General features: G+C 43.8%; 1 protein-coding gene across 6 annotated transcripts in view; it reads left to right on the forward strand.

Annotated features, from left to right (window-relative positions):
* PTPRE (protein tyrosine phosphatase receptor type E) overlaps positions 1-15,692 on the forward strand; it is an 85,244-nt gene extending 69,552 nt beyond the window's left edge. For all 6 annotated transcript variants that reach the window (XM_088059575.1, XM_088059578.1, XM_088059576.1 and 3 more), the window contains exons 9-20: positions 585-682; positions 1,578-1,697; positions 2,260-2,420; positions 5,266-5,401; positions 6,156-6,305; positions 7,369-7,462; positions 7,885-7,961; positions 9,064-9,198; positions 9,950-10,075; positions 10,797-10,957; positions 11,051-11,186; positions 12,495-15,692. In XM_088059575.1, coding sequence (XP_087915701.1) covers positions 585-682; positions 1,578-1,697; positions 2,260-2,420; positions 5,266-5,401; positions 6,156-6,305; positions 7,369-7,462; positions 7,885-7,961; positions 9,064-9,198; positions 9,950-10,075; positions 10,797-10,957; positions 11,051-11,186; positions 12,495-12,569 — 1,469 coding nt within the window. In that variant the 3' untranslated portion in view covers positions 12,570-15,692. The remainder of the gene's footprint in view (positions 1-584; positions 683-1,577; positions 1,698-2,259; positions 2,421-5,265; positions 5,402-6,155; positions 6,306-7,368; positions 7,463-7,884; positions 7,962-9,063; positions 9,199-9,949; positions 10,076-10,796; positions 10,958-11,050; positions 11,187-12,494) is intronic.
* The last annotated feature ends 487 nt before the right edge of the window (positions 15,693-16,179 follow it).

Genomic DNA, 16,179 nt, shown 5'->3' on the forward strand with positions numbered 1-16,179 from the left:
GGAACCCTGGACCTCAGCATGAGAAAGAGCTACAAAGTAGGAATTCAATATGTTGTTCCTGCCATAGTTAAAAGACTAAATAGTATTTAAGAATTAATGTGTTAAGAGAATTTTCCAGGGCATAAAGGGGCTCCAGGAGAGCTGGAGAGGGATTGGGGGACAAGGGATGGAGGGACAGGACACAGGGAATGGCTTTAAAATGACAGTGGGTGGGTTTAGATGGGAAACTGGGCAGAAATTGTTAAACTTGGCAGGGTGGGCAGGCCCTGGGGCAGGGGAAGGTGTCCCTGCCATGGCAGGAGGCTGGAAAATAAATAATCTTTCATTTCCAACTCAGATCTTTCTGTGATTCTATGACAAATATTTCAAGAGAGGAGATTCCTTCTAAAAATGTAGATTTGGGTGTGTGATTATGTAAAAACTAACATGAAGGGGGGGTTATTTCATACATAAATATACAAATATTCCAAACCTGTGCAGGTTTGGCAAACCCAGCTGTGGGTGGGTGCCCAGGGCAGGGATGTGGGGCTGCTCTGGGATCTGCTCCCTCCCCTCTCCTGAGCATTGCCCTGCTCTGTCTGCAGGACCCAAGCAGGAGACGGTCAATGACTTCTGGAGGATGATCTGGGAGCAGAAATCAGCCATTATTGTCATGTTAACCAACCTGAAAGAAAGAAAAGAGGTAAAGAGCTTTTTCACTCTGCTCTGGGATGTCCCCTGTGCTCCAAAAGCAGCCCTGGCTGCTCAGGGTCTGATCAGGTGCATTTCTGACAACTTCCTGCCCTGGCCCCTGTCAGCACAGCTGAGTTTCTGCTCCAAAATGGAGCTTTCAATTCTAAAATACCCATTTATATCAGGTGATCTCAAGGAGAAAATTCTGATGGTCAGGTGTGTCCTGCATAGCCCAGAGCCAAAGGAAAACTCCGTGGATTTATCCCTGTGTAAGGCTGCATTTGTGGATGGGATTGATTAGGAATGAAGATAAAGACTCATTTTCCTGAGTGTTATGTTGTAGAAATCACAATTTGTCAACTAAATAATGAGGAATTAAAGCTGCTTCTGTCATTTCTGTCCCCCACTCCTCTCTGAGGATGGGTATTCCTTGTTTTCCTCCTGGACTTGATTTTCCTGCACTTTTGCTGCTGCTTGATGAAGCTCAAACAGCAGCACCAGGCCATGAGGGCCAATTCCCAGTGTGAGCAGCCAGAATTGTTAAATCTGGATATTCCTGATGGCTCCAATTGAGAACTGCTTTGAATTTCAGCTAAAGCTTGAAAACAGAGCACAAACCTCACGGTCCCCACAGCTGGACACCCTGTAAGGAAGCTGCCAAACTGAAACAAAAGCTGTGGGGGCTGAGTTGGTTAAAAAACAATTCAAAGCTGTTCTCACCTTCCCTGCATCAGTTTGAGCAGCAGTAGCAGGGGGCTAAAGCTGTGCCAGATGAGGAGCTCTGCACACTCCCAGCTGTGCTCTCCTTCCCTGGTCCCAGCTGTGAGCGCTCGGCAGCGAAGGCAAAGTCAAGGTGATGAAATTCCCCGTGTTTGGGTGTAAAATTCCCTGTGTTTTTTGTGCAGGAAAAATGTTTCCAGTACTGGCCTGACCAGGGCTGCTGGACCTACGGGAATATCCGCGTGTCTGTGGAGGATTGCATCGTGCTGGTGGATTACACCATCCGCAAGTTCTGCGTGCAGTCGGTGAGGACAGAGCTGCTCCAGGGGGTTTTCATTTCAGTCCTCAGGGAAAGCTGAGAAAATCTCCAAGATTTGCTTGGAAGAAATTGAGGCAGTTATTTTTTGAGGGGAGAAAGCTGTGGTGCCTCTCCTGGGAGGGGGAAGCAGGGTCTGCCCAGGAATATTCGATGCAGTCCATGGGTTGAGAGAGGTTCTGGATTTCTGTGCCCAGTGATGCCTTGGGACTGCCCAGCAGGGAGTTGATCTTTTGGGGAAAAACATAAATAAAAAATTTATTTATAATGATAAATTGTATTATAAAAATACGATAAAAAATGAGTGAAATTGGATCGATTTGGAAGAGCCCGTCTCACTCTTTGCAATCTTATCCTGGGGTTATTCCACTGAAAATTAATAATGAAATTTTTACTTAGTGTTTGTATTTTACACACGCTGTAAACTCCAAATCCTTGAGTCAGGCTTGGAGTGTGGCAGGGAATAAAGCCATAATTAACCTTGGCAGTTTGTTCATTAATCTTTGCATGAAAAATGAGATGTCAGACTCAGAGTCTGGGTGTTCCTGCAGCTCCACGAGGGATGCAAAGCTCCAAGGCTCGTCACACAGCTCCACTTCACTAGCTGGCCGGATTTTGGGGTGCCTTTCACACCTATTGGCATGCTGAAATTCCTGAAAAAAGTCAAAACCTTGAATCCTGCCCATGCTGGACCAATTGTGGTTCACTGTAGGTATGTATGTGCTCCTCAGACCATTCTTGTGGCTGGGCCTGGAGTTATTTTGATATACTTAGCTTTTTTTTATGTATTTTTATATCTTTTTGAAGCTTTTATGTATATTTTATATGTATTTTTATACATCTATTTATGTATATATGTATTTTTATATTTATAGATAGATTTACCCACATATTTCTATTCAAGGGTAACGATCTGCTGAGTTTTTGAGAGCCCAGAGTAAAAACAATTTCCAAAGCTCTGTCTTTGCTGTCAGTTTAGTGCTCAAACAAGTTGTTGTTCTGCTGTTTGGGGTGTTTTTGTGAGAGATCTCCATTCTTTGGTATAAATCTGTTCTTTGTCAGAAAAACAGGCTGGTGATAGAAATCTGTGGCCTTTGCCACCCAGTGCTGCTCTGGGAATTCATCCCCCACTTCTCCCACAGTCACATTACAGTTTTCTATGGAAATCAGCCCTGAAATGCCTGAAAAAGTTTGGAAGAAAGACTTGAATTCAAGAGATTTAAATGCTGCAATTTTAAAAATGTGCTTCATCCCAGTCCAGAACCAATTCCCACTCATTGGTCACTCACACAGGCACATCTGTCAGAGGCTGCTGCTAAACTTGAAATCTTTAATGCAACTAAACCCAAACTCCCAAACAGTTTGAAGAGAATTTCAACCTCTCCAACTCTAAGCTCACCACTGAGCAACAAGTGGCTTTTCAGGGAACACTTATCATTGCAAGGTTGGAATAAAAAGGACACAAGAGCAGAATGAAAAGGAAAGAAGAGCAGCTCTGTCTGTCTGGGTCTTGTTTTTAAGGGAAAAAAGCTGTAAATTCCTATATTTATCTTTTTTTCCTTGCTAGAAATACTCCCTGGAAATGTGTGCTAATGAAAAAGAGGGTGTTTGTCCTGCTGGGATTCACCACCTCTCCCAGGTGTCATGAATAAAAGGCTTGAAAAAAAGCATTTAGATGGGAAAAGTAGATTTGAATTGTCTCAGTGGAGAATATTTTTATAGCCCTTTGCTGTGTGTGGAGCCTCATTCTGGGCTTGGGCTTTATTTGGCAGCAGCAGGAAATGCTGTGCTTGCCTTAAGCAGCAGAAGGAAAGACACAAGCAAGGAAAATACAAAATAATTTCCTAAATACCTGCAGAGATTTCAGTCTAAAGGGGCAGCAGAGCACGGGGAGGCCGTGGTGTGTCAGCGTCAGAAACACAGGAGAGGCGACACCGAATTTCCGTCCGAGTTCAGGATGTGACACCACGGAATTGTTGGCAAAAGGAAAGGGAAGCCCATCAGCAGTGAGTAACATCCATTTTTAGGGAGCCTGTAGAGAAATCTGACCCAGCCACTCCGGCCAAAAAGTCTCCAGTGAGGTTTAGGAAGAGAACAAAACACTGATTTAGCAGCGGGAAGTCAAGGAGTGAAAATGAGGAGCGGCAGGATTTTCTGCCGATTCTTGTGTTCTGTAAGTTTTTAGGAATAGGGTGTTTTCTTAGAAAGAGAATTTTTTCAGTGGGTAGAGAGGGACTTTGAGGAAAAGCTGAGTAAGAGATGCCTCAAAGCAAACTCTTAAGGATGGAGACACTTGGGGAGCTCCCGAGGTTAATGTCCAGGGTGGGGATGTCAGCAGCTTCAGCAGGAACGTGCAGGGATGGAATCCAGAGCTGATCTGCTCAGGGAAGCGTGGGACAGAATAGGGATGTGTAAAAAGGGATTGGAAAGGAAAGTGAGGAAGCTGAGCTGGAATGAAACCTCCCAGGAATGAGCAGTGAGGGCCAATTGAGAGCTGGGGAGGGGACATCCCTGCTCAGAAGTGGCTTCCAGGGCTGTCAGGAGGAGAATGATCTCTTTTAAGTGGGAATGGAGACATTAGGACATGAGGGGGGAATTCCTTGTGGTGCCAGAGGGCTGACATGGATGGATGGGAGAGGGAATGGAATCTCCATCGTCCCTCAGACCTCTGGAACAGTGGAGCTTGTGGGCTTTGGTTTCCCTGCTGGTAAAGTGTGTGAGGAAATGAAATAATTGTGCTACAAGTACAATCTCTCTTTTTTCTTTTATTTTTCTGGTGTTGTTGAAAACCTAATGTTGCCTTGCTGAGAGTTGCTTTGTATTTTTGAGCCTGTGAGGGGAGGGGAGACGTTTTTATCGTGTTCCTGGAGGGGTTTGTGGGCCAACAAAACTGCCCAGAGGGTAAAGGAGAGCTACTCATGACTAGTACAGGATGCCATGCCCTTTTCCTCTGGAAGGAAAAGCTGAAAGACGCTGGAATTTTGTCATTTCTAGTGGTCGTGCCCCCTCTCGTGGCTTTTAAGGGTAGAAAAACCAAAAAGCGTTTAGGGATGGCAACATTGGGAAATGTGGAGCTAAAATTACTACAAGAATAATTAAAATTTTATCTTAACCTGAATTAGTAGAGATGGTCAAGAAGATATTTTTTTAAATGTATTTTTAAATCTAATTCTGATGGCATCAGCTGGGAAGAGCTGGGTTTTTGTGCTAAAAGCACTTTTTTTGCTGCCCTTGTTAAAATGAAAAAGGGAGAGGTTTAGATGGCATATTAGGAAATAGTCTTCTCTGAAAGGGTGACCAGGCATTGGGACAGGCCACAGGGATGGAACCTCATCCCTGGAGGGATTTTCAAAGCCCTGTGGATGTGGCACTTGGGGACATGGGGGGAACAGCTGGACTCAAGGATCTGAGACATTTCCAGCCTTCATGATTCCACGAGATCTAACATTTCCCAGCGACCACTTCAGTCCAGCCTGAGCACGAGGCTCGCTGCTGCAGCAATTCCTGCAGATTTGGGTGATTCCATGGAGATTTTTGTGTGTTTGTTCTCTCCCCAGCGCTGGCGTGGGGCGCACGGGCACCTTCATCGTCATCGATGCCATCATCGACATGATGCACGCGGAGCAGAAGGTGGACGTGTTCGAGTTCGTCTCCAGGATCCGCAACCAGCGGCCACAGATGGTTCAGACAGATGTGAGTGTGCTGGAATTGCCCCAAATTCCGGCTTCTCCTGGGCAGAGAAGGGAATTGCTGCTGTATTCCCACTCTGTTGGGCAGCCCAGTGTGTCCCGTGATCCCGTGGCTGATCCAGGGCTTGGAGCAGCCTGGGGTTAGTGGGAGGTGGCCCTGCCCATGGCAGGGGGTGGAACAGGATGAGTTTTAAGGTTCCTTCCAACCCAAATCGTTCTGAGATTCTCAAATTCAAAAATGCACAAAGCCCAGTGAAGGATGTGGGGTGTGGGAGAAGATAAAGGCAGAGAAGACTCCTGAAAAACACTTCATTTTTAGGAGTCATTTCCAGGTTTTCCCATTCACAAGGGAGTGGAATGTCAGAGAAGGAGTGGAAATGTGAACGGAACGGGAACACTCTGGTTTAGTGTAATAACTTCTAATTATTATTATTTTAATGATTAGATTAGATTGTCACCAAACAGTGACAAGACAAGTAGCAGCGGTTTTGAACTGCCAGAGGACAGGGCTGGATGGGATTTTGGGCAGGAATTGTTCCTGGCAGGGTGAGGAAGAGCTGGAATGGAATTCCCAGAACAGCTGGGGCTGCCCCTGGATCCCTGGCAGTGCCCAAGGCCAGGCTGGACATTGGGGCTGGAGCAGCTGGGACAGGGGGAGGGATTTAAGGTCCCTTCCAAGCCAAACCATCCTGTGATTTTTAATTAAGTCCCAGAATCCCTCATTTCCCTCCCTTCATCTTCCTCTCTGTCCCTTCCAGATGCAATATTCCTTCATTTACCAAGCCTTACTCGAGTACTACCTCTACGGTGACACGGAGCTGGATGTGTCATCCCTGGAAAAACACCTTCAGACTTCCCACAGTGCAGCACCTAACCTGGTCAAAATAGGGCTGGAAGAGGAATTTAAAGTAAGTATGGAAACCTTTCCCATACGATTTCCAAGATTTAAGCCAAAGTGTAACCTTAGAGGTGCATAAAAGGGGAAATGTTGTTTTATTTGGTGGTTGTGAATGGGGCCTTGCTGAACATTCTGTTCCCGAAATTCAGATTCTAATCTAATTCCCTCATTCAGAGCTGTGTCATTCTGTGGCCTTTCTCTAAATGTTTTTTGTTTGTTTATAAAAGAAGAGTGGAGTGATTGTCTGGGTCTGGTGCAGGTTGCCAGATCAGATAATGCTGGAAGAGGAAAGTGGATTAGCTGCTCCTAATCTGCATCCCAGTGGGGTTTGTTAACTCCGAGGTGACTGCCAGCAGGGAGAGCTGCAGGGAATTTACAGGGCTGGTGTTGAATGTTCAGACTGTCAGGAGAAAAACCTCAAAAGCCCCACCCAAAAAACCCCATTTCTTATCAGTGGAGAAACCTCAGATGAAGAAAACCACCCTGGCTGTGTGTGATCATTGTTAAAATGACTTCGGCTCCCTGAGGGAAGAGTTAGAATTTTCTTTATGATTTTCCTTATGGTAAAATATTTCTTTTCTATATAGGTTTAAAGTATTAATAGACATCTGGGTGCTAGCTGGAGTTCTCACTTTGCTCTAAAGGATTAATTTAACCAGAAATTGGGAACTGGGTAAAGAAAATGATGTAAAAATAAGTTTGATAGAGCAACAAGTTCAATAATCAACAGTATTGAGAGAAGGAATGTTTGATGGGATATTGGGAAGGAATTTTTGGCTGTGAGGGTGGGGAGGCTCTGGCACATGGAGTCCAGAGAAGCTCTGGCTTCTGGAATTGTCCAAGGCCAGGTTGGAGCAGCCTGGGATGCTGGAAGGTGTCCTTGCCCATGGCAGGCGTTGGAATGGGATGGGATTTAAAGTCTTTTCCAAGCCAAACCATTCTGGGATTCTGTGATTGTTAATTTTGACAGGCAGGACAATGAAGTGGCAGTGATTTGTAGCCAGTGAAGCCACTGCAGGGCCTGGGGAGGGTGGGATGAGCTGTGTGCTCACCCTCCCGTGTGCTTTCTGCAGAAGCTGACCAACGTGCGCATCATGAAGGAGAACATGAGAACTGGCAACCTTCCAGCCAACATGAAGAAAGCAAGAGTCATCCAGATCATCCCCTGTAAGAGCCCAGCTTCTCACCTCCAGAGAAAGGGCCATAAATCCCTGCCTGGGAGCACACACTGGATCTGGCTGCTGGCAGAGCACAGCTCCCCTTACAAACTGTCATCTGTGAAAAATTCAGTGAATTGGGTTTTATTAAATCGCCCTAAAATCTGTTACAGTCGGGGATTTTGAATTTCAGTAACTCGGTGGTTTCACCTTTTAAACCAGCCCTTTTCTGTGTGGTTCCTTGCTCCATCTGAGCAGCACTGTAATGTCTGCACCTGGAAATGAGCAGCTCAGAGAAAAGATTTGGTGGGGTTTGTTCTTCCCACGTGCAGTTGGCAGATGTAAGACTGGACTCAAAATTAAGACTAAACTTTTAAACTTAAGACTGGACTCTTCTGGATTCAAAACTAAGCCCAGACTTTTATTTTCCAGATGATTTTAACAGAGTGATTCTGTCCATGAAAAGAGGGCAGGAGTACACAGACTACATCAATGCTTCCTTCATAGATGTAAGTATGCAACATTTTCATGCATTTCCTTTTCAAATCAGAGGTTTTGCTGCTGCTGAGTCTTTTTAAAGAGGCACAATCAGCTTGGCTTGCAAAGAACATGAGCTTTGTTTATGGGAGTTTCCAAATGCGTTTCTAATCTGGGGTTTTTAATTTCAGTTTAAACGGCTGTGCAGTTTAAACCTTGTTGTTAGATTTATAAACCAAACCTTTTATTAAATTCTGATCAAAGAAATCAGCTGCACAACCGACAGGCAGTGATTGCATTATCTGGGTCAGGTTAACAGGTGTAAATATTTGCTTTTCTGAGAAACAGAAAAGTCAGTGTTGAGCACAGGGAAAGGCTGTCGGTGTGTGGCAAAGCCAGGCTTTACTTGGGCAGAGCTGGATGGATTCCAAGCTTTCTTCCTGTTGAAAGCTGAGTAACACAGGATTGTGTCTTGTTTTTGTTTAGATGTGACAATTTGTCCTTAAGCAGTAAAACCACGTTAGTGGCCGAGGGTTGTGGATTCCATAGGGATCACAACTGCATGGAAATAAGGAAAGGCTGGCCCTCAGTGCCTTGTGTTGGGTCACAGGTTGGACTCCATGACCTCAGAGGTCTTTTCTGACCTCATGGATTCTGTGAAATAAAACTGGATCTCAAAACTTGAGGTAGAAGTTAATCCTAGAGAAAAGCTGGGAGCTGCTGTTGTGATAGCCTTGTGAAATCTGGTCCTGCAGAATCTCATCCTCTCAGGCATGACTGGGAAAATTCACCTGAGGATTGTGAATTTTGGGGAGATTTTAGAACCACAGAATCTCTGAGGGTGGAAAAGCTCCCTCAGACCATCGAGTCCAACCATCCCCCAGCACTGCCAAGGCCACCAGTGCCCCATGTCCCCAAGTGCCACCTCCACATGGATTTTAAATCCCTCCAGGGACTGGGAATTGAGCACTGCCCTGGGCACTGCCAGCACTTTCTATGGGGAAATTTCCCCCTAATACCCAACTTCAGCCTTCCTGGTGGACGCTGAGGCGGTTCCCTGGGAGAGGAGCCCCGGTTTGAGCCGTGATGTCGCCGTGCCCAGCGGCTCTGGGTGATGGCGCTCTCTTCCCGCAGGGATATCGGCAGAAGGATTATTTCATTGCCACCCAGGGCCCCCTCCCACACACGGTGGAGGATTTCTGGAGGATGGTGTGGGAGTGGAAGTGCCACACCATCGTCATGCTCACCGAGGTCCAGGAGAGGGAGCAGGTGCGTGCCCACCCCGCAGCCCCACCCTTCCCCTTCCCACCATCAATTCTGGGTTTGGGGTTTGTTTTTGCCAAAAAAATTCCAGCAATCTGAGATTTTATTTTCTTGGCTTTTCCTAAAATGAGCACTTGCTTCACTCCTTGGTGTGGGGGCAGCGTTGCTGCTTTTTCTGGAATTGTCAGGAAGCACAAAACGAGTGCAGAATATTGTGATTTTTCAAAGCTTCCCGTTCGCTTCAAGGGATGCCTGACACAGGACAGAGTTTTGGGATCTGGGAACAAACTTCTGTGTAAACTTTTATCCTGTTTGTCCCAGTAAAAGCTCCTGTTGCTCATTCTGGGCCTGTCCTAATTTGATTTAAATACGAGAAATAATTAATTATTTAATTTAAATATGAGAATTCATCTCATTAATTAAAGACTCCTGTGCTGCAGCTTGAAAATTCTGGGTTCAACAAGGGTGTTGTGAAAAGCTTTTTCTTGGTGGTTTTGGGAGGTTTTTAACAACATTGCCTTGCTTTCAGGAATTCCATTTCTTATTCCACTTCGTTTTAAAGCAATATTTGCTGTCTGGGCCCCTTGAGCCCTTTTCATCATGATGGTTTCTATTCAAGAAATATTTTATCACTGTATTCTTAGTGTTTAAAACACACTTACTATGCTGGATGTCACTTCTTATACCAGAGATTCATGACAATGTGGGGGGGGGGGGAATAAATCAAGGAATGTTTGCAATTCTCTGGATTCTGCAGGAAAAATGCTGCCAGTACTGGCCATCAGAGGGCTCCGTGACTCACGGAGAGATCACGGTGGAAATCAAGAGTGACAACCTGATGGATGCCATCAGTGTGAGGGACTTCCTGGTTACATTTAATCAGGTAATTATTTAAAATTCCACCCTTTTTGTTGTTCTTTTTTTTTTTTTTTTTTCCATCAGAAGATATTAATAAATCTGGTTATGTATCTTAAATTCCGGGATTTCTGTCTAAACTTAAATGTGGTTAATTAAGAGGAAGCTTATATGGAATAATTTTGCTTAAAGTCCCTGAAAATTCTGATCAGTAAAATGGGTGGTTGCAAAATGGGGGGTGGGTTTTGGGGTTTTTTTAACTGTTTTGTTGTCACTGTTATTTTAGAAAATTATAGATTTTTCTGCCATCTCCCACATAGGTAGCAAAGAAAATTTGATTCAAGAGTCTTCACAGAATTCCAGAGTGGTTTGGGTTGGGAGTTTAGAACTCGCCTCACCCCAACTCCTGCCATGGGCAGGGACACCTCCCACTACCTCAGGTTTTTTCCAAGCCCTTTCTAACCTGGCCTTGGGCATTTCCAGTGTATCCTAAGACCTTTCCTAAGAGTAAACAGCTAAAGGAAAACTGTAGGGGGAAATTATCAGTGGGTGGGGGATTTAGAAACAGACCTGCCAGGATGGAATCATGGAATATTACTGGAAATAAGATCATCAAGGTCCTTAATATGTTACCAGGCTGCAAATACTCTCCTGTAGCAGCACAAAATTGCTGCTGCAGATGTTCCAGGCAGGAATTGTGTTTCCACCTGGAGGGAACAAGTGGCTGAGTGATGTTTTCCTGCTGGCAGAGCAACCAGGAGAAGCAGAGCAGGCTGGTCAGGCAGTTCCACTTCCATGGGTGGCCGGAGATCGGGATTCCTGCCGAAGGGAAAGGCATGATCGACCTCATTGCAGCTGTGCAGAAACAGCAGCAGCAGACAGGGAACCACCCCATCACTGTGCACTGCAGGTGAGCCCCCTCTGCACCTCAGCCTGCCCATTCTGTGCCCCTGGCATTCCTCTTTTCTCATTTTTATCCCAAAAAAACGTGTTTTCACCGCAGTGCTGGAGCGGGGAGAACGGGAACCTTCATAGCACTGAGCAACATCCTGGAGCGGGTGAAGGCCGAGGGGCTCCTGGACGTGTTCCAAGCCGTGAAGAGCTTGAGGCTGCAGAGGCCACACATGGTGCAAACGCTGGTATGGGATCTACCAGGGCTTTGGAAGGGAGTTCTGCCTCTAAATATTCTTGGGGGAGGAGAAGGAAGGGGTTTTGTGCAGGTTGATATAAATGATGCATGGTGGATTGTGTGTATACCATTATCAGGGTTTTACAGGGATTTTTAGAGCATGTCTGAAAATACAATTTGGTTAAATATTCTCTGCCTTGCAGGAGCTTGAGGCAGTTAAATTAAACATATTTTGAGTGTTGCAGGTGAGAAAAATATATGAAGTAAATGGCTTTCAAGCTATTTATCAGTTGTTCTTTCTTTCCTTCAAATGTCTGGGCATAAATTGGAATCATGGAATGGTTTGGGTTGGAAGGAACCTTAAAGCTTATCCCATTCCCACCCCTGCCATGGGCAAGGACACCTTCCACTATCCCAGGCTGGGATGTGCCCCATCCAACCTGGCCTTGGACACTGCCAGAGATGTGGAAATCCTTGGAAATGTCACTGACTTGTTTAAAATCTTTAAAGTTTTCCTTCAAGTCATCTACAATGACTGTTTGAAGCTTAGTCCAGATGCTTTTCCCTATTGAGTAAACATAAAAGGGTTTTTGAGACTTTTTGTAACTTGCAAATATACAAGTATTGCTTCCATTCAGCAATCTGAAACCTCTTTAGAAACAATTGCCTCAAAGCCTTTTTCCAGGGAGATGTTTTCTCTGTCCTGTGGATAGAAAGAAAGGGGATGAAGGAATGGAATTGGATTATCCATGGTCAGGCTGAGACAGGGCTGGATGGGATTTTGGGCAGGAATTGTTCCCTGGCAGGGTGGGGAGGAGCTGGGATGGAATTCCCAGAGCAGCTGGGGCTGCCCCTGGATCCCTGGCAGTGCCCAAGGCCAGGCTGGACATTGGGGCTGGAGCAGCTGGGACAGGGGAAGGTGTCCCTGCCACGGCTGGGGTGGCACTGGGTGGAGTTTAAGGTCCTTTCCAACCCAAACCATCCTGGGATTTTCCCTGATTATCCCTGGGCAGTGCTCAGGAGTTTCTGCTGTGAGCAGCTGGGTTTAATTCAAAAGCCAGGCCTAAGAACTGATTCAGTTTAAGAACCATCTCTGAAAAAGCTCAGGAAATCATTTGAAGCAATGATCAGCCTGACCAGTGTCTGCCCAAAGCAAGAGGAACCATTGTTTTTATCTAAAATAATAAACAGAAATCAGACCAGGCCTCAGCTACTGGTCCCAGTTAGGATGTGATGAATTTATCACTGGGATTTGCAGAATTCCAGTTTTCTAACTGTAACCAAAAGCATATTTTGATCTCTTTTCCTTTTTTTCCAGGAACAGTATGAATTCTGCTACAGAGTGGTACAAGATTTCATCGACATCTTTTCAGATTATGCTAATTTCAAATGAGAATTCTGCCTTATTTTTTAATTTGTCTGTATAAATAGTTGTACATTATGTTAATTTATTCCATGTCACTTGGATTGTTGACTGAACTGTAAATACAACGTTGTGCTGGCTCTAAAAGTTGCATTTGCTGTATAAAGTTGTTTCTTAAATAGAAATATCTTCTAAAGCAAAATATAATGTTCCTATACTGTATAGCACTGTAAGATGGGATAGAAATCTTTATTCTAAACAACAAAAAATTAATTCTTGGGGTTTTTTTTTCACCCTTTGAGTTTTGCCACTCATAAATATTTATCAACAATGTTCTCTCCCAAGTCTTGAATTTTTTGACAGGTGATTTACAGTTCATCCTAAAAAAAGTGAATTTTGGTGCACGTGTTTAAACATGTTTTGTTCACCAGGGAATTATGTTCACCATGAAAACAGATATTTATTTTTCTAGACTGTTTTAAAGAGCCTCCAGGTTTTGTTGGATTTTGAGTCCTATTGTCCATAGGATAAAATCAGTAGAAATACAGATTTGAATTTTTGAATTAACAGAACTGTCAAAGCCCTGTTAGTTTGGTTTTTCTTCCCAAATTTTGTTTAAATTGACTCAGAAAGGCAATAATGTGATTTTTAGAGTATTTTGCATATTTGAAAAGTATATTTTGCAGCACCTGAACTTGTCTACTTGAAGAGAAAGGCCAGAAATGGAGTTAAAAGTTTCTCTTCTCTATAATCACTTGCATAATTTCCCACTTCTTTAAAGTAAGAGATGAACTCTTACTCCTTGATTTGACTCAGCAGGATAATTAAGAGGTAAAAATTGGAAAAAACATTTTATGAACGGTTTAATTCAAGAAACACTGAGTATTGTATTAAAAGTTCCTCCAGGTTCTTACCCTCCCAAAAATGTGATCAAAAAAGGATTTTCCATGAGGGGTTTAGGGTTGTGTACAGAGATATATTTTTACTGAAAGCACTACTGAGAATAGAGTTGGTGACAGAAAATATAAAAGTTTTTATTACAGCCCTGACCAGGGGCTGGAAACTCCCCACAATCACAGGGCACCTGAATGTTGAATAATTACCAAGTTGATCTTTCCCACTTTTCCAAAAGCATCTCTGACTTAATGAGCACAAAGGGGGTAAATCTGTAATTAACTCCATAACGAATATGCAACAGTTCTGTCTTGTCCAGCTGGGCCTTGGCCACGCAACATCAAAGCCTTATTTCAAACAAGCAGCTTAAACTGAGCTTTTCCCTGCTGTTCTTGCACTATTTTACCCCATTCCAATAATCCCATTGCACCTTGGAGCAACACAAGGGGACGGGAAGGTGTCCCTAGGTCTCCTGCCATTCCATCCTAGCTGGAAAAGGTTTGGGGTAGGAATTCCTGAGCACCCAATTCCCACAGTGCCATTGGCTGTTCTTGTCTTCCCATCGCTGCACTCCTGTATTTATTTGTACAGTAATTATGCACCTCAAAAATGAGATTGTTTAAAGATTAAACCTGGCTCGTGAGTCTCTATGAGAAGAAACACTCAAGCCACAGGGTTGGGTAGTGAAAGTGGAGCTGAGGAAGGGCATGTTCTGAAGTTCCATCCAAATTGAAAGAGCCAGAATAAATCCAGGCTGGAAACTGATACAGGGGGAGCTCAGTCTGATTTATAGCACAGGGAGACTCCCAGAGGTTGGAGAATAATGCAAAGGAATTCCCGTTTCCTGATCCTGATGTCAAGATTTTTCTGACCATTTAGCCCACATTTGAATAATTTGTTGGATTTTTGGGTCCTTGAGGTACAAATTTGGGCTGAGCTGTCCATGAAGTCAACCTCGGTGCAGGGAGACTCCCAGAGCTTGGAAAATAAGGCAAAGGAATTCCTGTTTTCTGATTTCAGGAGCTTTCCAACCACAGATAGCCAATGTTTGAATAATAATAATATTATTAATATTAATTTGTCTGTTTGGCAGATTTGTGAGTCCCTGTGGTAAAAATTGAGGCTGTCTCCTGAAATCAGTCTCAGTGCAGGGAGACTCCAAAAGGTTGGAAAATAAAGGAATTCCCATGTTAACAATCCTGATGTCAGGATCTTTCTGACCATTTAGCCAGCATTTGAGCAATAATAATTGGTATGTTGAGCAGATTTTGGGGTCCCTGAGGTCAGTCTGAGTGCAGCAGTGATGGGGGAGTGGGGGTCTCCCCCAGGAGCTGCAGCACAATTCCAGCTTCCCATGAGGTTCACAAAGGCCTCCTTCCAACTGGGAGCGGGATGGAATTCAGCTGGAACACCAAGGCCTCGCTGGGTACTCGGATTTCAGTCGATAACCAGATCGAGATATCGAGGAGGAAAGAGAAATGCCTAAAATGTAACTCAGAATTCACAATCCAGAAGGGTTTTTGTGGAGTGAGAAGAGCTCCCTTGGCAGTTGTTGGGTGTTGCTCAGTGGCTGGAGCTCTGGGGAGTGTCTTGGTGGATTGGAATTTTGCTTTGACTCTCCATCCGTTGCATGGAATTCCTTTAAAAGGCCAAATTGTTGGATTGGAAGTGTCCTTCTGATCTGTGTGTGCTTTTGGTCACTGTGTGACTTTGACTGTTCATGTGTTCAGAAGGTCCCAGCTCAGCATTTAAGCGTTCGCTTCCCAACATCCTCATCCCACAATCCATGGAATGCCATGGATTCCCTGTTCCCAAAGCAATCCCTTAGAAGTACTTGGCTGACTTGGGCCTTAATGAAGAATGCATACTGTAATTAGCAGTGTTTTTTAGGCTATTTTTATGTATTTTTTAAACTTTTAAAATGAGCCTGACCACCCCGTGTTCAGTCTTTTGAAATGTTTGCGTTTCCCTTGTCCCATTTTTCGTGTAAAGTTACTGGAACTTTTCTGTATAACCAAAATGTATTTAATTTATCAAATCTTTATAATATATATATATGTATGTATTATACAGTTTCAGCTCTTACTATTTTTTTTTTCCTTATGTTTCTAATTTGATCTTGCTGTGTTTTTAATGCCGGTGAATGTGGCTGAATTATTTGTATATGCAAATTGCAAGATCTAATACATTCTGATGCAAGAACAAAGCTTCCTTTTTATTCTCCACCTGCATTATTTTCCTTTAAATCTTTTAATTTCATTCCTGTGTTGTGTGTTCATTTGAATTAAGCATTCTAAAAGAGTTGAAATCCATTATCTAGATAAGTAATTTTTCACTGCTTATCTGTAGCTGTTTGGGAGTAAAATTGATTTATTTTGAATATTGTGCATATAAGGGGTGTAGAAACTCATGGAAGCAGTTGGAATCTGGGTCATCCCAAACTGTCTGGATAAGTAAGATCTGATTAAATAAATACAGTAAAATTAAGTAAATATAGTAAAATAATCCTGTGGTAAACTGTGGTGTCGTACCAAGATAGAAATAGGATCTAAACTTCCAGCTGTGTCACCAATCGTGAATTGAAAGTTCATTCTAATTAACAGCAATTTTTTTAATTCATTTTGACAAGTTTTGCATTGGATATGTTGCTAAAGTTAACCAGGAAGGCCCCGCTGTTGTAACAAGGTGGGGGAGGTTTGTGTAAAGCAGGAGTAACTGCTCAGGGGTTGAATCCTAATGTCAAATC

The sequence above is a fragment of the Pseudopodoces humilis genome, chromosome 9 (assembly GCF_049639895.1).
Source record: "Pseudopodoces humilis isolate 2021_Gansu_Grassland_sample_001 chromosome 9, ASM4963989v1, whole genome shotgun sequence".
In the NCBI taxonomy this organism is placed as follows: Eukaryota; Metazoa; Chordata; class Aves; order Passeriformes; family Paridae; genus Pseudopodoces; species Pseudopodoces humilis.